This window comes from Dermacentor albipictus, chromosome 7 (assembly GCF_038994185.2).
Source record: "Dermacentor albipictus isolate Rhodes 1998 colony chromosome 7, USDA_Dalb.pri_finalv2, whole genome shotgun sequence".
NCBI classification, from domain to species: Eukaryota; Metazoa; Arthropoda; class Arachnida; order Ixodida; family Ixodidae; genus Dermacentor; species Dermacentor albipictus.
Genome location: NC_091827.1, coordinates 32,567,315 through 32,595,120, shown reverse-complemented (window position 1 = coordinate 32,595,120; position 27,806 = coordinate 32,567,315). Strand labels below are relative to the sequence as shown.

At 48.5% G+C, this 27,806-nt stretch overlaps 1 protein-coding gene across 1 annotated transcript in view; it reads left to right on the top strand.

The window, feature by feature from the left end:
* The window catches only part of LOC139047810 (ninein homolog), a 386,852-nt gene that overhangs the window by 343,121 nt on the left and 15,925 nt on the right, over positions 1-27,806 (top strand). Inside the window, exons 3-9 of the mRNA XM_070521944.1 lie at positions 11,057-11,205; positions 12,097-12,237; positions 13,240-13,414; positions 14,344-14,460; positions 15,001-15,093; positions 18,552-18,735; positions 24,800-24,877. Of these exons, the coding sequence (XP_070378045.1) occupies positions 11,057-11,205; positions 12,097-12,237; positions 13,240-13,414; positions 14,344-14,460; positions 15,001-15,093; positions 18,552-18,735; positions 24,800-24,877 (937 nt within the window). The remainder of the gene's footprint in view (positions 1-11,056; positions 11,206-12,096; positions 12,238-13,239; positions 13,415-14,343; positions 14,461-15,000; positions 15,094-18,551; positions 18,736-24,799; positions 24,878-27,806) is intronic.

Sequence of the window (27,806 nt, the reverse complement as noted above, 5' to 3'; positions counted from 1 at the left end):
CCTCAGAAACAAACAAAAAAGGCGTCATCGTTCCTCCTGCGGCGATGTATAATCGACTAATTCATAAACATGCACTGATTGAATTTTTAATTACTTACCTTATGGCCCGTATTACCATTTACGAATCGTAGCCGGTGAGTCTTCAAGGCATATCCACTTGAAACGGATCCCAGGAATCGCACGGGTTTCGATACATAAGTCGTGAAACTTGCAATCAGAATGCACTACCGCTAAATTTTCAAGTGCGTAAGCATTTCTATGCCTACGCAATATGGAAATCCGTCCGTCTGTCTTACGCGAAAGACGGACGGAATTCCCCATTGCGTAGGCATAGGAATGCTTGCACATTTAAAAATTCAGTGGGGGCGCATTCTTACTGCAAGTTGCATGACTTTCCATATAAACAAATTATAGTATAGAACAAAATTAATTCGAAAAGAAAAGTGTTGGTGGTGGTGAATTTCGAACCTACGCCTCCACGCTGAGAGGCCGAGTGTCTTACCCGGTGGGCTTAACACCCACGCCTGCAGAAGGTGACTGTATCTGAACCATATGAACGTGTTGTACGGGCGGTACAAAACAAATGTCAAAGGCGAACAGTTTCTGTGAATGCTTTGTCGAGAGATTTGGCCGATGGTGGAATAAAGGCCATCTCTAGAATCACATATAGAGCCGACTTGAAACATTGCAGACATCGGTAAAATTCCTATTTTGTGAAAGTTTAATGCCAAGCACGCCACATCCCCGATGCGTTTCGGTGGTCGCAGTATGCACCTTTCGTTAGGGCGCTCTTTCACCGACCGAAATGCCACCGATCTCTGAGGGCTCATGCTCTTCACGTTGCGCGACACACAGATTATCAGTCAGTTGATAAGGATGGTAAGTAGTGATCAGGGATTATATGGTTCTCGATAACGGTTGATAATAGTTCGATGCGGATGGATAAGTCGCTGAAGAGCGGTAAGAGCTTATAATGGTCGGGGGAATTCGGATAATGTTAATAAGCATCAAAAATGATTAAAGGTCCGATGCAACTCTGATAAAGTTGATAAGACTATTAAGAGGTGATAAGGGTCCTATCAAGACCGATAAGGTTGAGAAGGGCAGATTTAGGCTTGATAAGGATCGGATCACTTGCGATAAGCTTGATATCGTCCGATAAGGGTTAATAAGGCTCGGATCGAGCCCGATAAGGTTAATAACTGCCGATGAGGGTTGATAACGCTCGGATCTAGTCTGAGAATGTTGATGACGACCGATAAGGGTTTATACGTGTCAGATCAAGCTTCATAACATTGATAATGACCCCGGGCTGCGTCAATGTGAGCAAGTTGCGCAATCCTTACGCGTGCATACTTAGACAACACTCAGAGGAGTTTCTGTATGAATGTTTTCATGCGCTGCCGTTTTATGCACTGAAGCATGAAATTCACTGGGACGCCAGTTAATGCATTTTGCCGTCAACTTCGGGAATACCTCGAAAATGGTGCCAGCCTTCCGACTTGATACGCTTTTAGAACTCACCGCCTGCGGTTCGTAAATTGCCATCTACACCGAAAAGTAATTTGAAAGTTGTTAATTCATATTTCATTATTTAGTCGATTGTGCGTTTCCACTTCTCGGGGAAGTAATGTGCGCATCTTTCAGCAAACCAGCTGAATGACTAGAAATATCCTGTTATGCCGTAGACGTTTGTTAAGAAGCCCCTATAATCTAAAAAAAATCCCCGGTATTGTTGTCGTTGCAAAGGGGCACGGATAAGGCAGCACAGACGACACGCGGCTGTCACGTGAATGGCGATGTCGATTCCTAATGACACCGCCTTTAAAACGTGTCGGCGCAAAATAGTCACCTAGCCTACGTGAGCTAAACAGGTTCGAATATGCATTGCAAGCTGGCTTATTTCTTGTATCTACTTTGAGTTACCTCTTTTGCCGACATTTCTTTCTCTTTTTCTTTTCGGTGGTATTCTTCATCGTCTCCTGTTTATCTCTAGCGCTTACCGCTGCCATCCGCATTGAACCCCAGTACCTAACGAGGTGGGCGTTCCCCACTGTTCCATCTGAGCAAATATCTTATCATTTTCATTAGAACGTGCTAAGTGATGTTCAGTGCACAATGTGGCGAGTCACATTATTATTATTATTATTATGCAACACTATCCATCGTGCTGTCCCGAGACAAGCTTGAATTTGAATCCGAGAACATCCTCCGCTGAATCTCAATTGGGGAACGTATTCTTCGTCGTTCACTTTCGGTGCTGCTATCGCCTTCACGTGACGTAGTGTTCAACCAGCGAATCGGCTCGTCCGATTTGGCTCCACCAGCCAATCAGGCACACGCTCGACGGCCGAGAGGCGGTACTATCGCCGGAAGTGATCGCCGCGGAATGCGTCCTCAGAACGTGAGCTGCTCGCGCTAATTCTCTCATCCACGCTGTCCTTTTGCCGTCTCCTAATGTCACACGCCGTTCACATCTTTGTTGCATTCTATGTTGTTGCATCTTTGTTGCATGCTATGTTGCATCATAGCATTATTGATGGGATTCAACCACTTTGGAAGTATCCAGTATCTAATCGAAAAAATGTGGGCATATCGCAATGTCAGGGCAGTCTTAATACGGAGTCTCTAAATGCTATCTGTCACGAGGGAAGAATGCGAGAGATTGGCGCATGACGCACCTGGTAGACGTTTGAAAGAGCGATTTGGCGCTATGCATAGAAGCATACGTGCAACGTCTGCTTAATGGGTAGGTCCTTGGCTATCCGTTCTTGAAAACAGAGGTTCCAATCCCACCATCGGTCGCTCATTTCTTTATTGCAAAGTAAGTAGACTTCGCCCACTTTTGAGGTACCTAACAGAAAACTCGAAAGCGCGTCGAGCATACGCGAGGGCTTGATAGTGTAAGTGAAATGACAGAAGCTTGCAAGGGATGCGAGGTACTGAAACGTATAACTTTCGATAAACGAGAGCGCGCAATGTCCCACGCTCGCGTGCGGCTGCCGAGGCTTCACAATTTTAAGTACGCTGTCGCATACTTTGAGGTGTAGCTGTGCGGCAGTTCAGGCCCATAATTTTTTTTGTTTTGTTCCGTCGCTCGTTCGTGACACTTTAAGAACCTTCCGGTGTAGCGTACACGTGGCGTTCTTTTTTTTTTTGTCTACTCAACACCGATTTGGTTCGCTCGGCGGCGCCCGTTCATTCTGTGGAATCGATGAGCGTATAGTACAGCATAGTACAGTGCAGTAAAGTGATAGAGGTTTTCAGTACGATAGGTAAGATCGAGATCAAATAGGCAAAACGCTAGATAGCGATAGACGTAGTCAAACGTCCCCGCCCCCGTTTCGAAGGGGATGCCAATAAGCATCGCCATCATCGAAGCCCGCGATTCACTGACGACGCCAGCGCCCACGACGCCTTTCTACAGCGTATACCCGCGCACTAGGCCTAGCTGCGCATCCTCGAGGTCGTCCCTCCATTCACCCTCGAAGGATAAAGATAGTAAAACTCTTGCTTGGGCTAGTTGGTTCATGCTTGAAGCAGTAAAGGCAAGGCGCAGAAGACCAGGACTCATGAAGAAGTCCTGTCGTTTGTGTTCTTCTTCTTCTATCCTGGTCTTCTGCACCTTGCCTTTACTACTTCGAGAAAGATAGGCAGTAGTCGTTGTTCTCGTCAGCCGCGTCGGCAACGCGCCGTTCCCCTTTGGCGACGCGCCAAGCGCCCCTCATGCGGGCGCCGAAGCAAGCGATTCGCGACGCGTTATGCTTTTGCAGGCGGGGTGGTTCCGGTTCGGTGCCCCGGTGTGGAAAGGAAATGCGGCGAGGCTTTCGCGTTTGCTCGCGTACGGTTATTCCGCGTGCGCGTCACGCAGCCGCTCTTCTTTTCCAGCATCAAGTAATATCTCGTCTTTTTTTTTTTCAAAGGATGAAGTGCCAACAGTGGCGGCGCACGCTAAGAAGGAACAAAGACAGGACAAGGCGCTACTTGCAACTGTTTGTTGAATTCAAAGGTGGCTGATTATACAGCCATGTGGAGAGGGGGACGAAAAAAGAGGAACACTGGTCATGTGAATCCTCGGAATCCAGACGTGGGCAGTCCAGCAAGCCCGTGAGGCGGCGTTGAGGCAGGGCCTTGACGTTCCTCCATGGGAGACCTGAGCCCGGGTCGCGTTAAACCTTGCCGGACGTACAAGAAAGTTGTATCCATCCATCCATCCATGGTCATGTGAACGCGCAAGCGCGAAACTGAACTTTTGTTCACTTCAGTGTTATAACTTTTCTTTTCAATATCCTGAAGGATTTTCTTGTTCGCTCTTCCGTGTGTTTTTTAAAGCGAGGCCTTCTTTCCCTCTTCTCCCGACTTTCCGGCCGCTGCTGCTGTGATGGGGTCTTGCCGCGGGTGTCGCTGGGTTTCTCGCAACACCACCAGATGGCGCTGGCCTCGGCGCATCTTCGGCCGGCGCCCGGATGCGTAGCTTGTGCGTACGGCATGTGCTGCGCTTGCTTTCCTGTGCGACAAAGATACAGTTGCTCGGCTTGTGGGAGGTTGCGCGCGCTGGGCTGTGATGGCGTAAACATTACAATCGTCTCTGTAGCCTGAAGCGAGTGTTCGGAGCTGGCGTATCAACAGCGTGCTGGCCACGTACGCAGAAGGAGCGCGTTAAACGGGTGCCAGCAAAATGGCTCCAAACCATGCACTTGTCGTTGCAAGGACAGCCAGGCCCGAAAGAGGCGTCGCGCGGAACGGAAGCATCTTTCGCTACGCAGCAAAACGTGGTGTTGCAAGGACTATATGAACAATGATGAGCAACAGTGCTTCGATCAAACATGTCTCTCTTAGTGTTCTGTGGACTGCGCAGACATACATCAGCGCTGCACGCAAGTTAACGTTTAACGTCAGCTCACCACTCTCGTATTGGACTAAAAGCTGAATGAGTTACACGTTGGCCGCCAACATCACCGCTAATTATCGTCAGTGAAAGCAAACAGCATACGAAGCTTCGCTTACATCGATTCCCACAGCGCGTCGGATACGCATATATATTTTTTTTCTTTCGTTCGCCCCTTTTTTTTAACTGTTGTTGAGGCATCTAGATAATGCGAAACACCCGCCGTGGTCGAGAAAAAAATTATGTGGTTGTGCGTGCCAAAACCACAATCTCATAATCATGTTGCCAAAATACGTGTGCGTGAGATCGTGATATGGCTGGTACATCCGATGGCTACGGTACATATCGCATTCATTAAGCGTTGTTTTAAGTTCCTCAGCGCACGATCCTCCCAATTTGACGGTGCTTCGAAAGAGCGCCTTGTGCCCGTCTGAGCCGAGATAGTTGTATTCTGTTTAGCATCACTTGAAAACTCTTCGCGCCGCATACATAGGGTGGTTCGACACGGTGCATCTTGTTTTCCGGGGCGCTCCGTTTTTAATTCGCTGCTATCTTCGCGTGGGAGTTAAACCGAACGCGACCGTGTCGACAATTTACGCCCTCCAGAGTGCGCCTTTCTTCGCTCGCGTTTTCCCGTCCGTCGCGCACTTCGTGTAATTTGTCACCGAAACTGCAAGCACCAGCTGCGCAACACTTCGCCCCCCCCCCCCCCCAGCGCCCCCTTCTTTCCAGTCCCTTCACAGGCATAACGCCGCTACGCGCCAGCGACTTCGCTCCCAGCTTTTGGTGGAAGACGCGCCTCCGTATATCCGCGTCTCAGGAAATTTGTGCAGTGTAGTCAAAGCTTGCTCTCATCGCGCCAGCCAACTTGGAACAAGAACTATAAGAAGGTCTACTCGCCTACCCGTGTCACGGCGTGAACATTTGGGAACGTCGCTGATTCCGTCCTTGACGCTTCCGTGAAGTCGGCGTCACGCATAGTGTCGCGCGCTCGGTCAGATAAACGCAGCTCGCTCAGACTCGCTCGCAAAGTGTACACTTACGTTTAGTACTCACCAAGGCTCAGGTTTACAGATGTAAAACACCGCCTGGGCTCACGCTGACACAAACTTGCCAATAGTCGGAACTCACCGACCTCAGATTCCTTAAACATGTCGAGATTACACTCCGATAAGCCAACTCTATCTCACGGAAACCACGGAGTCATTCACTCGGGCTCGCTGAGACTCGCGGAATCACGGGCTCGGGGCCCATAGGGGTAGTATGGATGCGTAGCCAGATTCACTGGCTAAAGTATGGACTCAGCTTTGCGTGCAGTCCAGTGGAATCGTTTGGAATCACGTGCACTTAGTACTTAGTTTAACTCAGTGAGACTCCCTAACTAAAGCACCGACTGAATGGGACTCACTTTATGCTCAGACTTGCGCCCTACTTCTACGGGCATCTACGGCCTGAATTAAATTAGGACTAACGGCTCGCAGGTATACTACATCTGTTTAAGTGCGAGTCGACTCGGGCGTGAAGTTTGCCAACGTCAGGCAAAAGATCAGCGGCCAACTTTGGGCGATCGCTTTCTGCGCTTATGGCTACGTTCTCGTTCCAGCTACGCGAGTTGACGCGGTCCGCATAGCTTAGTCTGCAGTGCGCGGATTTGGTGATGTACCCCGCACTTCTCTAAGAGAGCAGCTGAGACTTCCGACACCTCTCACTTCTTTTTTTAATGTTTGGCCCGTTAATATCTTCCACGAACGGCGTGAGCCGAGGCAATGCATCTTGGAACAAACAAGCTTTCTCAACTCCGCCCGCTGGCTGGCGTAACGCACGCAAAGCGCTCTTTGCTTCTCTTTTCTTTTTTTTTTTTTTGTGGGCCCTGATGGGAAAGCAATTAGCGAAGGCGACCGTGTGCCCTTGTGCTTCTTAACTCGCCGTCGGGTGTTTTACAAACGCATGGACGAGTGATCTGTTCCGGCCAGCTGACTCATTTCAGCAGAAGGCGTCTCTAGATGGCTTGTTACTAAGCCATGTTGTTCAATGTACGAAACGAATGTAGAAAAAAAAAGATGGCGGGGGGGGGGGGGGAGTGGCTCTAGACAGTGTCTGTTCGGTCGATTGCCCGTCTTTATTTATTCCTTTTTTTTCTCACTAATTTGCGTATATTGATAAAAGCGGAGACACTATCTTTCTGCGTTTCTTTGTTTTCTGAGGGCTGGATCGTTCGATGCAGTCTGCACATTGAGCATGTTTCGGTGTTTTCAAGGGAAGGGGAGGGGGTGGGCACAGGGGGAGGAAGCTGTTCTGTAGACGTGTAGTGTTACTTTGCGCGAAGATTAATGAACTCGCTCAGTCTGCTGCCATTCGCATTCGCTGACCCACGCCACCGGTTTCGAGCGACGCGGCGCGTCATTCCCGAAGTGCAGCGACCGCTCGACTTCGTGCTTCTCGCGCAAAAGCCTCTTTTGCGCGAAGATTTGCGAACGGGTGCGTTGGGGAAACGCGAGGACCACGTTGTATGGAGTTCTTTTTCGACAAGCGACGCCTCGTGCGGTTATCGATTATTGACGAACGAGGTTCCAAGGTCAGCTAGCAAGAAGATCTCGCGCTGCTCAGAATTCTCCTCTTTGAGATTTCGAACTTATGCACCTACGCACTTTTGTGGTGATCTGAAGGGATTCGTCTTCGGGGAAAGCTCCCTTACAGGTTGCGCCTTCTAGCCTCTGCAAGCCTGCAACCAAGGGTGACCCGAACGAGCTTGGAATCCTCCTCTCTCGCGCATGACTGCTATAGCCTCTCTCGCCTCTGTCGCCGGTCGGCGCCGCGCTGGCTTCCTGCCTCTCCTTTCTCCGCTTCCTTTCAGTCCTCTCCAACATGCCGTCTTACCTGGCTTTCTTGTCGCATTTACCCGTCACCTCCGCTGTCCTTTCATTCTGCGTTTTTGCATATCCCTTCGCTCACATGTGGGTTCGTGTGTGGATGTGTGTGTGTATGTGTACACGGTGCGCGTAGTTTTGTTCATGTGTTATTGAGGGTGGTTGTGTGCGTGCGATTCCTCCTGCTCCCCCCCCTCACCCCCCTGACTGCACCCGCCCTACGAATTCCACTAGCGCGCCCCAACCGCCGCCTTGACCCCCCCCCCCCCCCCCCCACCGCCACCACCAAATAGAGAGATCCCTGGGGGCATTTTCCTCGCTGCTGTCCCGCTGCCTAGCTGCGCGAAATGGGGAGACAAGAGGGGGGAGGGGGCTCTTTGTTTTTAATTGGACGAACGAATAATCCTGTTAGGTCGCCTCTCTGCGAGCCCCTGACACCGCCGTGTCTCGACTCAAGAACCACCCCCCCCCCCTTCCTCACGCACACACTGGCTAACTCTCTCCGACTGCGATACTCTCACCCTCTCTTACATGGCACAGCCGACTGTCGATCGCTCGGGCCAACCGGACAGGGGAAAAAAAGGCGGCGGCTCGCTGAATTCGACTTCCCGTTTTGCCTTTTTCCCGGGTTCCGGATCTTTCCTCCGCCATCACCGCAGCATCCGTATATTCTTGTTTATTTTTCTCTTCTTCTTCAGAAAACGCTCGAGGATCTGCCGTCTGTCTTCAGCCTTCCTTCAGCCTTTGGTCTTTAGTCGGTCGCTTGCTTCGTGTTTCTCGCTTTTAACACGCCTCTGGGGGATTGAAGCATGCGGAGACCACGTGGAGCGAACGAATTTACCCTTTACCGACAGCCTCCGAAGCGTTTTTATGTTCGTTGCCTCTCTGCACAGAGAGTTTATACAGCTCCAGGCAGGCGTGTGATAGAAGGATTGGATCGCTGCCGTACTCTCGATTTTGAAGCTTCGTCTTGGTCATAAGACGTATGGGGGGAAAGAAAGAACAAAAATGAGAACATTAGACAAGAAAGCTCTGCCACTAGCATATCGAAGGGGACAAGTCCTTACGCTTAAAGCTCACTCCGTGGTAATCGGACGAAAATGAAAGAACTGTGATACGTGAAGTCACTACGCAAGCGCAGAACAGTCACTCAAATGTTGCGTCGAAGCGCGATAAGCAGCGCTTGATTGCAATGAAGTTTGGGTGTGTCGCCGCTGACATTCATTTACGTTCCGAATGTAGGACAGTAAACACATAGCGAAGGCGCGAATTTGTTTCTGGAAAAACACTTTGCCTAAAGGTACTCTCGTAACGAACTCATTCTTTGTGTACCGCACAGAGGTTTGCAAAGAGTGTGATCTACCGTTCTTGTGTTGTCTCAGTAGAAAACTGAAAGGAAATGTACGCTTGTACCCCCTCTGTGGTTTTTGCCACTGGGACAGGCGTCACATCGCCGCACTGGTGCCCCAGCGGGTTTTAGAGCGCAGCGCTTAGGCGCCAGTTCCTGCGCTTGGCGTCGGCGTCGTCCCTCGGCGTAACCGAGCGAACGAGCGCAGCCAGCGCCTCCTTTAAAGAGATGCCTGCCGCGTGCGCCGAAAACCTGCTGCCCTTACCTTTCCCCTTTTCCTCCATTCCACTTGAGGTGTTAGCTAGCGATCATTGCGGTGGTCGCTTGCAACACATGCGCGCATGCGCACATCACCGCATGGCAGCGCGGCCGGCGCGGCCGCCGCTATCGCCGCGACACCACACCACCCCAGCCCCCATGGCGGAGATAGGGAAGTAGGTGGCGCCATCTCTTGACAATCGACCGCAACTCAAGGCGCGACAGCTACAATGAGTAAGCGAGCGACGCCGCAGGCATCTTTCTAGAGGAGGCGTTGGCACAGCGAACGACGAAGAAGTGAACGCGGATGAAAGACGGCGATAGCGATGAGAGCGCGTGGAGCAAAGCGGAGGAGGTGGGTGGGGCGAGAGCTTGAGAAGAAAGGAGCAGTGCCGCACGGCAAGACGGGCTCTGCGCAGACAACCGCTGCGATACGGCGTGAGAGTATAGCTGTTCGCCGATGTTAGCCGTCTGTTCGGCGATGACGCCATGGTTGAGGCACGCGGTGAGCGCGTTCACCGATGCTATATATGGAAACAAAGCGCTGCACGAGCGTAGCTACGTCCACGGCGGCGGCTGCTGTAAATCACGCCCACACGTCACCCACGCGCTGCCTCCCGCGATCTCGTAATTAGCGAGGCAGTTGCGCCACAATTAGCTGCGTTTGCAACGTGGCACAGGAGACATTGCTTTATTGCGTGGCATTGCGATATTCAAATTGTCTGCGCCGACCAGTATATCGCCAAATGAAAACACATATTGAAGCTGCGCTCAAATTTCTTATTAGGGATTATCGTAATCGTCGATGAATTTTTTCCCTACTTAATTCGTAATCTATATTGTTACGGGAAGGAAGAAGCGTTCGTCTATTTACAGGTACACCCGCCGTGGTTGCTCAGTGGCTATGGTGTTAGGCTGCTGAGCACGAGGTCGCGGGATCGAATCCCGGCCACGGCGGCCGCATTTCGATGGGGGCGAAATGCGAAAACACCCGTGTACTTAGATTTAGGTGCACGTTAAAGAACCCCAGGTGGTCAAAATTTCCGGAGTCCTCCACTACGGCGTGCCTCATAATCAGAAAGTGGTTTTGGCACGTAAAACCCCATAATTTAATTTTTTTTATTTACAGGTAGCTTTTAATGGCTGTGCCAACAAGCGTAGAGCATCGAGTGCGCTAAACACTTCTTCGTCGTCTCCAAGACCACCATCAGCGTCGTCTTCTTTCCACATTACCGACTGTGACAATATGTAGATATATGTATAATATATAATCTGTTTATAGCGTTCAACACTAGGAAGGCACTACATCGATATAGGTGTTGGCGTCTTTCCGAATATTTAGCTTGTGGCAGATTCACGTCTACTGACATTATTTTACTTTAATCAGTGGCGTAGTCATTTCATTGCACGTATCACGGTCACCGCTTGCCATGGGCACCCATTGCGACATTCATTACAATCAAATCTCGATATATAGAGAACAAGGATGTAAGGGATTATCGGACATAACGAAATGACGTTACATTTATTGTGTTACGCCTTAACTCGAACGCGTATTTTGCTGCTATCGCAGGAAGCGAATATCTGATGGCTGGGCTGAAATTTAAGCCAGGCGCCTCTATATATGCAGATTTCGTAGCGTCTGCATTGCGTTTCAGCCTTCATTCGCTCTCTCTCTCCTTCGTCGTTGCGCAGCAACTGGGCTTCAACCCGAACCTGAAGGTGAGCCTCCAGGACCTGACGGCCCAGCTGGAAGAAGAGATGGCGTCGGTGGCCGCCGGAAACGCGTCCACCACGTACGCGTTCGCGCTCGCCTCGTACCAGCACGAGCTCAAGCACCTGAAGTGAGTGGGCGCTTTTTTGCATTTTTTTGCCTCAGTGTCAGTTCTGTCATACCTTATTCATTTATTTTTAAGTTTTTAATCAAAGATCTGTTTGTGGAGTTGTAAGGGGTTTTGACGGCGTGGTCAGTGGACGGGGACCGTGAGTAGGGTGAATGTTCGGCGAAGTATTTTGAGTAAGGAGAAATGTGGAGAATCTGTAGAATCTGGGGAGAATCTCCTAGAAATGTGTACAATCTTTTTTGCGGAGACTGCAATGCTGAGATGACTGTGAGGATGAAGGTGTTCAGAGAGAAATGGCAATGTAGAGAGATAGGGAGAGGGCATAGATAAGCGAAAGGCAAGGAAGTTAACCAAGCGGAGAGGATAAAGGTGGATGTGTGGTTGTGATGGGGGAAGTTGGGGGAGAGGAGGGCGCGTGCAGAGAGGAGTGCACCTTTGGCAGTTGCCTGTTGTGTAACACTTCTATATACGGCTGTTAACCGATGACGCACTTCCACGACAAAGTTTTTTTTGTGTTTTTTGTTCACGCTCATCCGCGCGTCGCGATGACACGCCCGGGTGAGGGCCAGCCGTGCAAAAACTGTCGAAGGTTACCGTCAAAATAAGTGGAGCGGAGCTCACGCTCTTGTGAACCATTACTGGAGAGTTTAGGTTAGATCCAAACCTTACCTACCTTGTTAGGTTAAGTTGGACAAAAGTGAGCTAAAGCAAGTTCGGGGTTAAAACAAAACCTAACTTAGCTTAAACATTGTGGCTCGTAACAGTGTAAGCTACGTTTACTTCGGCGGTCATGTTTGGTGGTTTCTGCGCAACGTTTCTTTGTTCTTAGCTTTCTTGTCGTTAAAATTCCTTCGCGTCTTTTTTCTCTCTGCCACCTTCCTTTTTGGGTAGGACCAACTTCGAACAGGCTCGTGAAGAGCGCGACCGGCTGCGAGTGAACGTGGCCGAAGCCAACGCGAGGTCCGCGCTCATCGCCCAGGAAGTGGACGAGCACCACGCCCGGATGGAGAAGGCCTCCGAGAACCGGCTGCTGTGAGTTCGGCTCGCCATTTCGAGCGTTACTTCTCGCGCCAAAAAGTCTACTCGGTGCCGGCATCGTCGTTCAGAAAAAAAATAATGAAGGAAAACTGAAATTCTATTCTCAGAATATTCTTACCGATGTGACTTCTGATTTACAGTGCAACCGTTTTCGTTTATATATTTCTGACTGGTTCGCAAATAATCACGTTTGCTAAAGTTTCTTCAATTTCTGTTTTTTTCTGTGTTGAGAAGCACGTGTTTTTGTAGCCATTTCTAGTGATGATTCTGCTGTTATAAATTTTAACTTGTCAAGTGCACTTATATATGGGAGGTCCATCTGCGGCCGCGAGCTCTGGGACGTCTTCACATACATGTTCATTTGTGACATCGTCAATTAGCAGTAAAGTGCTACGCAGGGTGTCTTTTGTTGTTAGACCTCGCAGATATTTTTAAGGTCACCTTTGTCACCTGGTAGCATGATTCCAGTCATTGAGTTGGATTACTCAGAGAGGCGGACATTACTTGCACGATGAATCGAAATGCATACACCACTAGCAAGTGTCACTAATTACCTTTCTCACAGCGCATATTGCGCCGTAAGAGCTGTTTTCACGGGCTTCCTTCGCGGTCGGAAAAACACTTATGTAACACGAATTGAGCAATGAAAGGCGTATCGGGTAGTTGTTGTTGCTCCACATTGTTGCTTCTCCTCATTTTGTTCATTGTTGCTCCTCCTCATGTTGCTCCACAATTTTCTCATTGAACTTTTTCATCTGATTATAATATCGAGGAAGTGAATAAACGTTGATTAAGACTAATTATGTAATTAGGCGGAATGCAAAAAAAAGACGATGAATCTGAGTATGTCTAAGCGACGGCAAAACCTTGATTCTGCCCAGCCTACGTGGCATTTGCATATCTTTACTAATCTCGATGTGTGACAGTTGGGACACACCACCCTGTATACACATATATGCCGACTATGCGCGTGCATATATCTCCTCCCCCGCGCAGGACCCTGGAGAAGCGCCACACGGAGCAGCTGCGCGAGGTGACCGAGGAGCTGCAGCGGGAGCGGGAGACCACGACGCTGCAGCTGACGCGGCTCCGGCAACGCAACGAGGACGAGCTGTCCGCGCTGCGCGCCGACGAACTGCGGCTGCGCGCGCAGCTGGCCACGCTCGAACAGGTGCGTCGCGGGTCACGTGGTCGCGGGGCTTGATTGAGGGCTGGCTTTTTTTTTTTTTCGGAATGTCTGGAGAGGTCTAGTTCTCGCCAGAGTTCTGCAATCTGGAGGGAGTATTCTGTAAGAGTCCACCTAATGTACCATCCATTTCGGCCGCAGCTGATTGGATGCAGCTCTAGGAGCGAGGAGGAGACAAGCAGCTCTAGCCAATCAGCAGCAGCCGAAATGGACAATCCACTAGGTGGACTCTTATAAAGAATACCCTACTACCTTCCGTGGTCGGGCAACAGGGCAACATGGGCTCGGATGTCGTGTTCAATTTGTGCCCTCTATTTTTGCGTGCGCATCTTTTAGACAGGCTGCGCCGCTATAGTCTGTCGGGTTCAGCTCGGGATGCTATACTGTACAGCGACAAATTTCGCCACGTTGTGAAATTTTTCTCCGTCTGTTCAACCGCCTTGCAGGATGTGTACGCCATGTCCGATTAGCCCAAAACACAAGCATGGCGTAGTTTTCACACTGATAAAACACTGTGACGATTTCGCAGTATGGGCTAACGAAAGTACCTTTGCGGGAGTTCGCTCAGCTGATGCTCTCCCGCGACAACTCTTGCTCTCCGCGAGAACTTTTAACCTCTTCCTGGCTGTTTGGTCCGGCGTACTCTGTGCAGAGGAGCAGGTCAGCACATTCTAGCGCAGACCGAGCAGTGTCCTTCCTCCCCTCGTTTTCGATTTTCGCGTCCAGGATAAATGTATTACGTAATCCCTTCTGAACTAATATTCAAAATTGATGGAACGGAACGTTCAACTTAGTGTAAAAGAACTCTCGTGAAGATGTGATGTGTTAGCACATGAATATGAAATGAATAAACATATGTAGATATGGAAAGGCCTTCTCGTCGCGTGACCGACGTGCCTCTTCGGGGTTTCCAGGAGAATTGCCGTCTGGAACTGGAACTGCAGGAGTACTCGGAACGGTACCGCGAGCTCCACCGTCTGGGCGAGAGCCAGCAGAAGGAACTCGAGAGCGTCGGCCAGCTCAAGCAGAAGGTAAGCAGACGACACTTCTGCCGACGTCGAAACTCGGCCGTTGGAATTCTGCAAGTTGTCTTTTGCGTCTAAATGGAGCGCATCCATGTTGTACGATACCGTGAGCCGCGTGCTTAACTTCTTACCATCCGCGTGACTTAACAATCAGTTAATCAAGCGACCTCTTTTTTTTTTCTAAAGGAACACGCAGATACCGCTTTAGCGATACTCAGTTCGGTGAATAATGACGCCTTGCAAATGCCAATTGAATATTCCCATTTGGAGGTTTTGCCGAAGTTCATACTCGTAGCTTGGCACGAAATACGCAGAGTGGACTCTTCTGGAGCTTACAGTAACCAACCTCAGCCGTTGGCGTTATCTTTGACCTCCTGAGGATGGCCGGGCCACAAACGTGAGCCAAGTTGCAGTGTGGACCTGTTTCTTTACAGTTAGGGGACACCGAAATCTGCTCGTTGTTCGCGAAACTCGAACAAGACTTGTACAACTCCGAATTTTTTTTGTTCAGGCTTTATTTTCGTTTTCTTTTGTTTCTCCCTTCAGATTGCGGACTTGGAATCGGGCCAGACGTTCCTGAACGACGAGCACTACCAGAAGATCCTGCAGGAACTCGAAGTCATGCGCAAACAGAACAAGGCAAGTTAACTGCGCACTTCTCGCTCTCGCCACCCGTCGTCTTGGCGCCGTGTTCTCATGGTGCGAGACGGCGCCTTTTTTCGCCGCTGCCTCGACGTGAGATCGCTGATTGATGATTGCCCAGAGACGCCGTGGTTTTTGTTGTTGTTGTTGTTGTTTTTTGATCTCGGCCCTCGTGCCTCCAGCCTGAGCTCCATCGCGTTTTCTCATCAATCAGTCGACGAATAAATTTTTTTTTCTGATGACAAAGCGATGATGTCCGATGTCGACGAGCGCTCTTGTATGAGCCGTTAATGGCTGCAAGTGTGAGATTGTAACGTTAAGAAAACAAAAACAAAAAAAAATCAAAATACGTAAGAGCACGAGGCGGCGTTTTGTGTAGATTTTGGCTTCCTTAAATTATTGTTTTGACTTGGCGTTTACCCATAAGTGGCACATGCCGTACAGATTCCTATGATTGTTACTAGTGGAAACTCCAGCGCTGTAGTATTAAGGGGAGCCGCAAGAATGGTGGTTCAGCCTGCATGACGTGATGGCTAGCTAGTACATGGATCTGCCTAGAGTTCGTCGTTATTTTCTCAAACGGTTTTTGTTTTTACTTCGCAATTGTAACGCCTTTAACAATGCATTTCCGTTTCGGATGCAGCGACTCCTAATGATTGTGCGTGTGCTCAGAATCAGAAACATATCGCCTTCGTGCGCCTAGAAGCAAAAAAAAAAAACGGGGCTCAAAATATAAAGCGTGATTGATAAGGCGACAAGAACGCCTCGAGCCGCGAGAAGGAAAAACAATGGGCAAATCCGTGGACTGATCATGATGAGTAGTTGTTGCTGGAATCTCTATTGGCCTCGAGATCGAACAGAGTCGGCTCCTAGCGGCGAGGTGACGAAGCTCCTAAGTGTGGATGCCGGTGGCCCGTCGCCGCTCCAGCCGCAGTGTGCAGCGATCGTAGTTCGCGAAATCACGATGGATGTTGACGAGGTCGGTTTGTTCGATGGTTAGTAACCTCTCAACCTGTTATTCTTTCATTTTTGTAACGGAAATTCGTAAAGTAAATCGCTGTAAGTTTTTAGTGTACTGATGCGAAAAGCATTTGCTTAACGCGACCACACCATGTGCGCTCGTCTCCTTTCAACGTGCTGTGAGGTTAACATGCGTTCTTTTTCAGTTTTACAGCACCCTTGCCTCTAGGCACAATTCTCAACCATGTTAGGGACGGTGTCAGGTGTCTCGTCGAAGGCGACCAAGTCGTTGCGGCGGGCCACATCATTGAGTGTAGTGCCGTCGCTTCCACCTGCTGCTCTGACGGTCCTGTGCACGTTATCGCATTTGTGCTGCAGTCGTCCGCGCTTAGTAAAGACCCACACTGAGTCGACCTGAATCTGACCGACGAGACAAAAATAGCAAAATTGAACTGCACATGCCCTGCAGGGTAAAGTATTGCTTCAAGTTGTTCGGATGTAGTTAGTCGCGGCGCGTATCGCGATTTGTTTACATCACGTCATACTATGCTGACTCGCTGATTTGCGATGTGTTTACGTTATGCGATAAATTTAGAGAACTTATGTTGCTTTATCAATTTTTGTTTTTAGCCAGACCTACGAAATCGCGAGTTAGTTTCAGAGTGTTACTACCATTGTAAAATGTTTTCGAGTCGCTTTATAACCAGTTGCAACCGTTACACGAAGCTCAAATAAAGCATGCAACGTATAATTTATGTTGTATCATAATCATTAGATCACTTTAATTACTTTCGCGTGCAGGCACTTGAATTTGCAGTGGTGCTTGAATGCAGTGCATCGGGCTTCAAGTTTTTCCGCCCCCCTATAAAAGAGAGAAAAAATATGTCAATATGAGCAGCAGCAATAAATTCGCTCGCGCATGTTCGTTCATCGCTTAATGGACCATCCGCTGTTGGCTCGCGAAACGACACTGTTTAATCTGTACGAGATGATGCGTACACACTTGCCGTGTTTCGGTGCTCGTATTTACACTTCTGAACACAGAGAACAGTTCCCGTGGCTGAGGAAAGACAACGGAAAACGTGACAACTAATCACGCTCGGTGACGGTCGTTTAAACGGACTCGCAGCTGAGCGCGAACCTTGAATTCACTGCGCAGGCGGCGCATGAAGTTTATAAAATAAATTGCATGCGTGCACACACGGTTAATTTACTTGCGGAAGTATATAAAAGCACAGGCAACTCATTACTGGCATCCCAGGCCACGCCGACACGAACTTTCGCGGACTGCAACGATCTTCACACGCACAGCAACCACACAGCAACTACGCATGCAGCAAACATTAATGCCCAGATTGCCGATTAGGATTCCCAAACGTGATATCAGATTGGACTACTCGCCATCCTTTTTCGTCAGCGAACGCTTGAACGCACCATCGTTGAAGTGCTTACTGCACACCATCGCATACTTGGAAGGCGCCTTGCCGTTCCGAAGCCTGACGAGCCATTCTCGGCGACGTGCCGCGTCAACGGGATAGTAGTGAAAGCTTATCCCTGGCTCTGTGCAATATGTGCTGCATTGCGGAACCGAACAAAATCTCACGATGGTAAATGAAGCGTTTTCTGCGGGCACGGAGCACAGAATCGCGAAATGAAAACAGTAGCTCCCTACACTTCCACACACCGCTCGGGCGACGCATCCACACTAACGGGGCGACGGTGCTGCCACCTATAGGTCGATCTCGCGGCCAATAGGTGAACCGGCTCACCTGTGGGAGGTGCGTAGTTCGATCCTCCACCGCCGGGCGCCCACTGATCCATCGGGAGCTATCGTCTGGCCAGCAGGTGCTGCGACAATTTGATTGTCCTGCTGAAGTATGCCGAGGCCGTTCGATTGGGAAAACAGGGAAACAGCGCGATATCTGGAATGCTGACACAGGCGCGCCTATGGGAACTTCCGATAACGCCCTCCACATCAAGCCAAGTTCATTCCGTAGCAGAGCGAATTTTAGGGAGTACATGCGCTCATACGTTCTAGCACGCCGAAGCCTATATAGTCGGACGCTGTCGACGTGTGCCTCAGAATCGGCGCTGAACTTGCTGACGCGCGCGCGCGACCTACTCAAAAGAAATTTGCTACCATTCCACTTTGTTATAGCAGATGCACATGAAGGTGTGGCCGACGTTAGAGAAGCAGCACCGACGTTAGACAGGCACCACCACCAGGAGCGACGAAAGTTAATTAAAGACAATTGAAGGTACTTGTCTGTAAGACAAGTTTAAAAGACGGGGGGGGGGGGGGTGCAAGTTCACTTGCATATAAGACAAGTCTAGAAGACAATTAAGGGTCCTTGTCTGCCAGACAGCTCTAGAAGACAAGGGGATGAGTTCACTTGTGTAGGACACGGAACCGTTGACTGAAGCCCGAGGCGTCCCTCGTTCGACAGCGGCTGACCCCCCTTTGTCCTTGTCCGCATCCGCCTCGGTGCGCGCAGGAGTTGAAGGACAGCAACGACGAGCTGACGCTCGAGCTGGAGACGCTGCGCCAGCAGCTCAACTCCGGCTCGGGTTCGCGCTCCTCGGCGCACGGCAAGCGGCACCGGCGCTCCGGTTCCTGGGTGTCCGACTACTCCCGCCAGGGGGGCCTCAAGCGTCGGGGCAGCGAGGCCTCCTCGTCAGGTGAGTGACGGACGGCCATGGTGTCGGGATCCCGGCCGGGCGTCCCGTACAACGTCGAGAACTCGGCACCGAGCTAATAACCATCGTAATAATAATAATAATAATAATAATAATAATAATAATAATAATAATAATAATCTTTATTTCACTCATGAAGTGAGGGAGTGCGGGAAAAAAAGCTGACACGTCAGCTTGACTAGTTCCCAGCTCCCCGGAGTACAACATAGAAGAAACGAACACTTTTTCGCATGGCAACATAAAAACCACAAACAAATAATAAATACTAATACAGCAATAACTTGTCGATAACTTGTCGATCGCTAGCTGGTCTGAAATCGAAGCTGTTCCTCGACTCGTTGGTGATGACGATGCCGACAGCTAACGCCAACCCTTTGTGAACCGGGCTTTGCGAAAGTCGGTTGGCCCGTGTGAGCTATGGTTACGTGTTACCATATCATTAGCCAGCACTGCGCTTATCCTTGCTTTACCTCGTGATGTTACCTGTGCCTACGACGATACCGTAATCCGTCTGTTCCCTTCCTTTTATTTCCGCTAATACACACATCGTCTCTAGCTCATCTCCTCACGAGATTGATGAGCGCTCTAATCAGATTTGTGCGCCAGCGATCCCCAAACCGAGTGGGAACGGTAGGCAATACGACAATGCGTTTTATTAACTCTCATCGGTGATTCCCTCGACGAGAAGTCGCTTGAGAAACATTTCGTTCCTGTGCATTTGAGTAGAAACCTTGAAACACGTGGTCACAATGTTTGCGACCAGGATTTGCCCTCCGCTGTCTCTAGTGACAATTTCAGTGGAAAGGGAGAGGTGGCACTGCACCTTCTCGAGCCGAGGTTCTTGCGAAGGAGCGTTCTAGAATACGGGGTAACAGATCTTGCAGGGCTTGTCCTCATACTCGAGTTTCCTTGTCAATTTCTTTTATGCGAAGCATACCAGCCGCACAACCACGCTCTTCCTTGCTGCGCCGCGCGCGGCCGCGTAGCTGGAAAAGCGGAGGCTCAACTCGTGCGCTCGCTTGCGGCCGCGTAGCTACATAGCCGGGTCTCAGCTCGTGCGCTCGCCTGCATGAGTTGTTTCTTCGTCTAGCCGAACCAAATATAGCCAAGCAACAGCAGTTCACCAGTCTAAACAGTGGTTCAACAACTAAAATAAAGGCTAGTATGCTTCGCATCCTGGGCTTAACCTTAGCTTTGGCAGTTAAATCACAACGCTTGAGACAAGGGACTGCTGCAGTTTCTGCGGTAGTCCCTGGTCAAATGCATGGTGATTCTCCTGTCATGGAAGTCCAACTAGCCTGAATTTCCGTTTTAGTAAGGTATTCTCTTCTCTCTCGGAGATAGCCGGAATACGTATGCTATACATTAGACACACTGTTATATGAGATTTATTTCTTGACGGTCCTTCTTAACTGTGATTTTTCTTTCTTTTTTTCTGAGTTATTGTAGAAATTGCGCCGGCCTGGATATTTCGATTATTTGTCGTTAGGCGGTATGTTCATAAACTTTACTTACCATCGATGTTATTAAATGTTAGGGGAAGAATTTGCAATGAAGTTCAACTCCATCTTTCATGTTAACTTGCCTGATAGCCTGCTAACATGATTACTTGGGCTTGTTTTTCTAACTATAACTGGCATATAAAAATTAGGCCTGACTAAAACGATTTATGACATCAAAACTCGTGAGGATATTACACTTGAATATGGTAAAGCGTACCGATTACATTTAAAATATGAAAATGCACACTTTTGTAAATGCTAGCGTGTTTTGATTTTTAACAATGCAATATAGAAGGCCATTCCGAGGTTTAATGACATTGACAAACGGAGATTGAAAACAAAGGTTGTTTTGTAGTTGACAGGAAGTACTCACTCGAAAGAACCGTTTTCTAGAACCTCCTCGCAAGATAACAAACAACTCGTGTATGTAATTCAAAACTTGGAAATGGCAATACTCGAAGGAAGAAAAGAAGCATTAATGAGCTGTGAGTAGGAGCAAGAAATTCAGACGGCACTTATGCTATAATCAAGAGTTCGACTAAAGCTTTAGTCACTTAGCGTATTAGAAATTACACGAAGTCACTGACCGAGTCAAAAGTTAACTGAAATTTCGGAACCCATACGGATAGTTTCCTACAATGGTACACAATGTTCACAATGATATACAATATTCATAACGACATGGGCTCCTTATTCTCAGTATAGCGGGTGCCATATAGGGTGTTCCAACTAAAGTTAGCCAAGATGTTAACAGAAAATAAAGATTTGAAACATACGGTGCAAGACTTACGGTGTTATATCGTCAGGCCACTGACGACCGAACACCGTAAGTTTTGAAACCTTGTATCGCACCGCGATTATTTAAATGCGTAAGCATTTCTATGCCTATCCAACGAGGAAACCCATCCGTCCTTCCGTCACGTAAGATGAGATGGCGTTCAAGACAGGGCCCGCAGCAGCGTCCGAACTGACCTTCGTGTTGCGTCACGTAGTTCACTGTTCCACTGTATACACTGTATGCACTGTCCAATCACGTCACGTACTACAGCGCGCGTCAGCCAATGTTCTTCTTCCACGAAGCAGCAGCGTCATCCAAACTCACCATGGTACATAACATGTGTGAACATGGCTACTACTCGTCTCTTCTTCGTCGTCTCATTCTGGTCTCGGTTAACATTTCGGCGTTGCAGCCGCGCTTCTCCGTTTCGTGATTATTTCGCAGTGTATCTTGCAATTACACCAAATACTGAAAGCATATGACGACGAAACAGCAGGCGGTTCGTAGCAAACACTTCAGCGTCATTTAGATAACTCCCATAGGAGGTTCCGCGTGTAATCTTTTTTATGGCGTCGCTTTTCTACCAACTTGGCTAACGTTAGCCGGGACACACTGTACTGCTGTGCCTCTCGAGTTATGAACGACTCGAAATAACAGACGACGCAGTCTCGTTCATTATAACTCCACCGCGTGACCTGTAGCGTAATCGAGACAAATCGGAAGAAGCCAGATGGGAAGAAAACAATACGAAGAAAATAATAAACAACAAAAGCCGCTGTGTTTCGCGGTTCTTCCATCCTCGGTGTGCGTTCACGCTTCCGGTTCCGGTGAGCACGTTTCCGCGGTTTTCATCGAGCCATCGTTCAAGCGTGAAATGAAGACGGAAAACGTGCTTTATATATATATTACGCACTCTCCCCTTTCCCCCCTTTTCACTTCTTTTTTTGGGGGGAAGTTGCGCCCGATTTATTGGGACAGTACCTTCTTTCGTATTTGCGGCTTCATTTCATCTGTCTTTATTGTCCCTCTTTGACGTTTTACGTCAGTTTTAACTTCTGCTTATATTTGGCCCGCCGTATACGCTTCTGCAGATCCATACGACTTCTGCTCTTACGTTGTCCGCTTTTTTTTTCAATTTTCTTTCGTTAAACTCTAGCGTTTGTTTTACCCACGGTGTACGTATGTGCTTCTTCCTAACTGCAGCACTTCTGCTTCGTCGTCTGTATCACTCTTGTCGTCTGTTTCACGATTGTCGTCTGCGTTAACCCACAGTGCTCCTCTTCCTCGCCTTTTCCTTCTTGTTGTTTTTTCCACGTCGTCTGCTTGCCACCACATTCTATACATGCATGTTCACTTTTTTTTTGTTTCACTTGGGGGTACCGTACTGTCGTGTGCTGCTTGAAAGCATACGTTTCCTGCACTAGCGAACTAAATTGTATTGGCACCACCGACACTGTTTTTCTTTATTCGTTTCTTTCTTCCGCGGCAATTTTTCTCAACCCTCACGAGGCGGCGCCGTTGAGAACCTTGCACCTGAGCGCCCCCTGGGTCACATTCGTCATTTCCAGACGACATGGAACATTGCGACGCAGAGGTGGCACCGTGTCGTTGTTTTCCTTTTTTTTTCTTGATTTATCAGGATAGGCTCGAGAAAAGTGTTCTAGTAAAATAAAATGAATTAAACACACGCAGCAAAGCTACGGTATTTCGTGTCCTTGCCCAACCCAGGAACTCGACTGATTCAAATTTTTCTTTTCTTCTTGCTTCACCCTTGAGGACGCAGGCTGCTGTCGGTGTTATTTATAGGCATCATCCGTCTAGTTAGTTGCGTAAAAATTCTGGTGACATGTTTCCCTGGCGCTTAATCTCGGCGTCCTTTATGTTTCCTAAGTTATTTTTTGTGTGTTATTATAGTAACGCCAGCACGGCAAACTTCATCGCTGTCCTTGCGTTTCCGAACGTTAAGCTTGAAATCTCCCGCTTTCTTTTTTTTTATTATTTACTGGAACAGCCGTTTGTTGTGATTTCCTGACGTCAGGACGGGATCGAGAATTCGGAGAAACTGAAGGGCTCAACTTTTTAGCAGCAGCGATATGAACTCAACTGATACAAAAGCCAAGGAAGGAATGGGACTAATTAAACTATTTTTTTTTTTACGGGGGGGGGGGGGGATGGAGGGAGGTCCGGGCTGAAATGCAGCACTAATAGACTGTGTCCAAATCCATGCCCCAGCGACGGTGTCCTCAACCAATCTCGAAGGCCATGCTCCCGTTGACTGCTATCGCTGGAAGCAATTGCTCAGGGGTAAACGCATCACAGACGGTGTGTTTCGGACAGTGCCTATTGTCAGTGAGGGTTGAATTTGCGACAAGTATTGAAGAACGGGCAACTTCCCGAACTCGCTAACTCCGCATGACACTCGCGATGCTCAAAAATTTGACAATACTGCAGTGGCTGAACCCCCCGTCCGCTTCCTTGGGTAATTTGTATGCATGTACTAAAACCTAGCGCTAGGTGTGTTAGCCAGCGCCACTCACGTTCATGGCGTCGAATGTGGAACATCCTTGCAGCGGCGTCCGATTGGAAGCAGACAACTGCATGCAAGCTATGCAACGAGTAGCAGAAGTCGGCTAGTAGCACTCGTCTGGTAGATTTATCTCGTTCTTTTTCTTTGAAAACATTTTGCAATCATTGTATTTTGAACGAAAAAAGCACAACTTGTACATTTGTATTGGCGCTGTTCTTGATTTAAACATTTTGTGTGTGTATACTTACCCCTTATTTTACAACGCTCCTTCACTTAACGCTCTGCCCCTCTACTTTGGTAAACAGGCTCCCTAATCATGATCCTTTCTGTTGACGATCCCTTTGGAAATAGACGGTGATAAACAATCCCCGATCCTGCTTGAGGTAATCAGATTTTGCTACAGTGGCGAGGTAGGTTATCCAACGCCGCCTGTCGATCGATACGATCGCTGCGTTTTAATTTTTTTTGTTTTTCAGCGCGCCTCCGCGGTTTCTGGGTGGAAATATTACAACAGTTTCTCTGAGCGTCCGTTCAAAAAGAGTTTCTCAATCGACTTCTCGTCGCGTACAAATCATCGGGAAGCGCCACTAGAGCTGCTGTGTAGGCTTCCTTTCGGGTCCCTAAAGAAGCCTATACAGTAACTGTAAGCGTTACTTACTAGCAGGGCCCTCTTCATTTGAATAGAGGAGTCGGAGAAGGGTGCTATGCTTCCCTGGGTAAATACTGTTAACACCGCCACACTGTTTCATCCATCCGTCCGTACGATGAAGTCGAGGAAGAGCTTCGTACCGTTCGCTAAAATCACGGTCTATCAACCTCACGCGCAAAGGGGTTTTACGCCCTCCCGCACCATTGCGAGAGCATATTGTTGGCATAGTTAATCGCCATTTACCGCAAGAAAGATTTGCACACAGCGAGGTCGTCGTAGGTTTCTATCCTTATTGTGTATTAGTCTTTTTGTGTCGGTAAATACGTCATTCTTCTATTCTTTAGCACCCTCTCACCTAACACCGTCCCAGTGAAAGGAACCGACTGATCTGCAGACGTGTCAAAAAGGTCAAAAGAACAAAAAAAAATATGAAGTGAACGTTATCTGTACGGTCTTTCACGCTCTGTTACCTCATATTGGCGTCTTACTCAGTGCCTTCGTTGTCTTTCTGCTCCCGGTTTCCCCAATTTCCCAATCCCTATTTCCCCCATTTCTCCCGTATTCCTGGCCCACCCCTACCTGCACCGCAGAGGAGTCGGATGACGACATCCCTATTGCCGGCAAGATTCGCAAGCGAGCCGGCTTCTCCGCGAGCACTGGCTCTGAGGGTAAGGTTTCTTCACTTCCTTCCTTCCCTGTCTCTCAATCTTGAGCACGTTTACTTCTTTATCTTCTCAGCCATATCTTAGTTCATAATCTCGTTCGCGTTCACGAGGGGTCTCCGTTTGTCTTCGCCTTTCTTTACCCGCGACATTATGTGCGGGGAAAAAAAGGAGGCTAGAACGTGAAGCTCCTTAACGTCCTCCCTTATAATATACATTTCTTTTTCTCTCTCTCTGCCTTTCTTGGAGCCCACTTACGCTTGAGTTGGTTCAACCATTTTGTGGGGTCGTTCATTTCGTACTGCACCCTTTCATATCTCTCCGCCTTTATTTGGTTTATTGTTCTTTCTCTCGTTGCTTCTTTTCTGTTCTCACTCGGCTCGCTCCGTCGCTGGCCATAATTTTCATTGTTTTAGCTTCCTGTCTGGTCTTCTTGCTTGTCGTCTGCTCTTCTGTTTGCGTTCTTCGCCATCGTCTGCTTCCGCCGCCGCCGCCGTCTGCATCGTCTGCATTCCTCTTCTGTCTTCCATAACTGCCGTCCGCGCCGCCGCCATTTTGCCGCCCAACGGCCGAGACTTTTTTTTCTTATTATTATTATTTTTTTGCTAAGCTGCCTTATAATACGCGTTGACTTATGCGCCCCACTTCGTGGCTAGCTGCCTCTCCTTCTGCTCTCTGAGCTGCAGCACCCCAACTTTTCTTGCCGAGAGCCTTCCCTTATATACCGCCATTCCAGACGCCATCACGTTTAACTTCGCTTTGTCTTCTGCTCAAGCCTTCTTTCGTACTTCTGTTTCGCGTTCGCGTCCCGCTCTCCCGCGCTTCCTTCGTTCGTTTGTGTCATCTTTCGACTCTCTCTCTCGGCTTTCTCACCACCTCACCTGCCCTGGTCAGATCATCATTTCTCGCTCATCGCGTTGATTGCATTACAATTTGGGTTTCTGTTTTCGCCTTATGATCGATCTATCATCGCATAAAATACGAGTGGGAGTTGGATTTCGTGTCTCTTCGTCCCTCCGCGGTTTATATATACATATATATATACTCCCGGCATGTGGCGCTGCCCGCAGTATGTCGGTCCCTCGGCGTTCCCTCGACTGTCCGTGCTTATGTTCCGCTTCGTCACTTATATGAACGAGATAATTCTGTGTTATTTTTTTTTATTTGCGATTTCACGCGTACATCTTTGCGTACGTATAGTCCTTCTTTGCCAGTTTGAGTATGTTGATCATCGTTTGCCTCCGTTTCCGCGTAAATTTTTGTTTAAATTTCTATCATTCGTTTCGTTTCACCTGCCTTACAGTTATAAAACGGCGAAAGACAAAAAAAATGACAAAGACGAAGGAACTAAGTCCCGTTCTCAGTGGTCTTCATAATGCAGGCTCCGTTATCTTAGCTTCTTTCTTCGATCGTGGAGAGTGCGGCGTGTGGTACGGTGAAATCTAATAGCGCGAATGGACGTTAACCGCGTTCTCGTGGGATGGCTTTTCTCGGGCTCTGGTCGTGTCTCTCCTCCACTTCAAAGGTAGCGGCTGCTTCTTCAATGTCGTCCCCACTTTGCTGCGGACTTCGCGCTGGCGTCCTTCCGTTCTTAACTGCTTGTGGATGCTGCGCCGCCTTGCTCGTTACATTCGTGCGTATTGCGATCGGTTCTAGGCTCTCAGCTTATTTATTCATTCATCTTTTTTTCCTTTATGAACGTTGGCGTGCATGTGTTGTCGCTTTGCACTCTCTATGCATTATCCCCTTCTGCCCCCGCCCCCCCACCCCAACCCCCGCGCGCTTGCCCATTATCTTGCTGAGAGATTGGTGAGGTCCTTTACGCCACTTTTACGAAGCCTTCTTAATGTCCTTGAAGATATTATTTTGTTCTCTAAGAAACTGCACAGTCGATTTCTGTCATGTCAACTTCTACCTGCAGTTATACGATCATACGATCTTTTAACTGTCGCCTATTTAGGCTGTAACCTTTTTTCTTTTTTTTCGGATTTTCAGCGGCTTTTGTACCTTCTTTTTGTAAATTTGTATGAAAAAGCAGGCTGTACATTCATGCGTTGCTGTTTTATTTCTTAAGTGATAGTCAGAGTAACTGAAATTTATGCTAATTACCTTGTTGGTTTAAACATTCTTCTTCGTTTGAATGACTGAAATAATGAATAAAGAAATTACAATTGCAATAGCTCCACGCAGTGCTTAGAGCTACATGTGTTTCTGCATTACTGACCACGTGTTCTACGTATATATATGAGCTGGCTAAATTTGAAAAATGGGAATATTTTGTCGCAATAATAATGATATTAACAATAATAATAGTAGTAAGCTTTGTTTGCGCTGTTTCTTCTGTGACTGAAGTTCTTGCCCTGCTACTAACTCTTTCATCCTAACAGTACCTTACGGAACGCTTAGCTGGTAATAGAGCCCGCGCAGTTAAAACTCGATCTAATGAAACCCGGTTTTATGAAGTTCCCGATCTAACGAAGGAATTTTCATTTTCCCCGCTGGTACCCATCATGTTCATTGTTGTCGTCAACCCGAATTATCGAAACCAGCTTGCGTTAAACCCGATTTAACGAAACTTTTCCACAGATAAACGAGTAGAAAAAAAAGGCTGCGATTTCTTTCTAATTTTGACGAAGACGGGTTTTTCTTTAAGCTGGGGCTCTAGTGCTATCGCGTCAGAACATCTAGGCGCCCTAGTCACGGCCCCTAGCTTTATTTTGACGATGCTGCACGCCGCGCCAATGCACGAGACAAAGGACTCGGGCGTCGGTAGTGTTTTTACGCACCAGATGGCGCTAGGGGATGAGGATAGCTATAGGAGCTTGTTGGCGCGGCCTATCTTATTTTGTTGTAGCGCAAGCTGAACAAGGACAGCAGAAAGGCAAATCTCACACACACTGCGCTAACTTTCAACGACGTATTTCTTTCCCGTTCT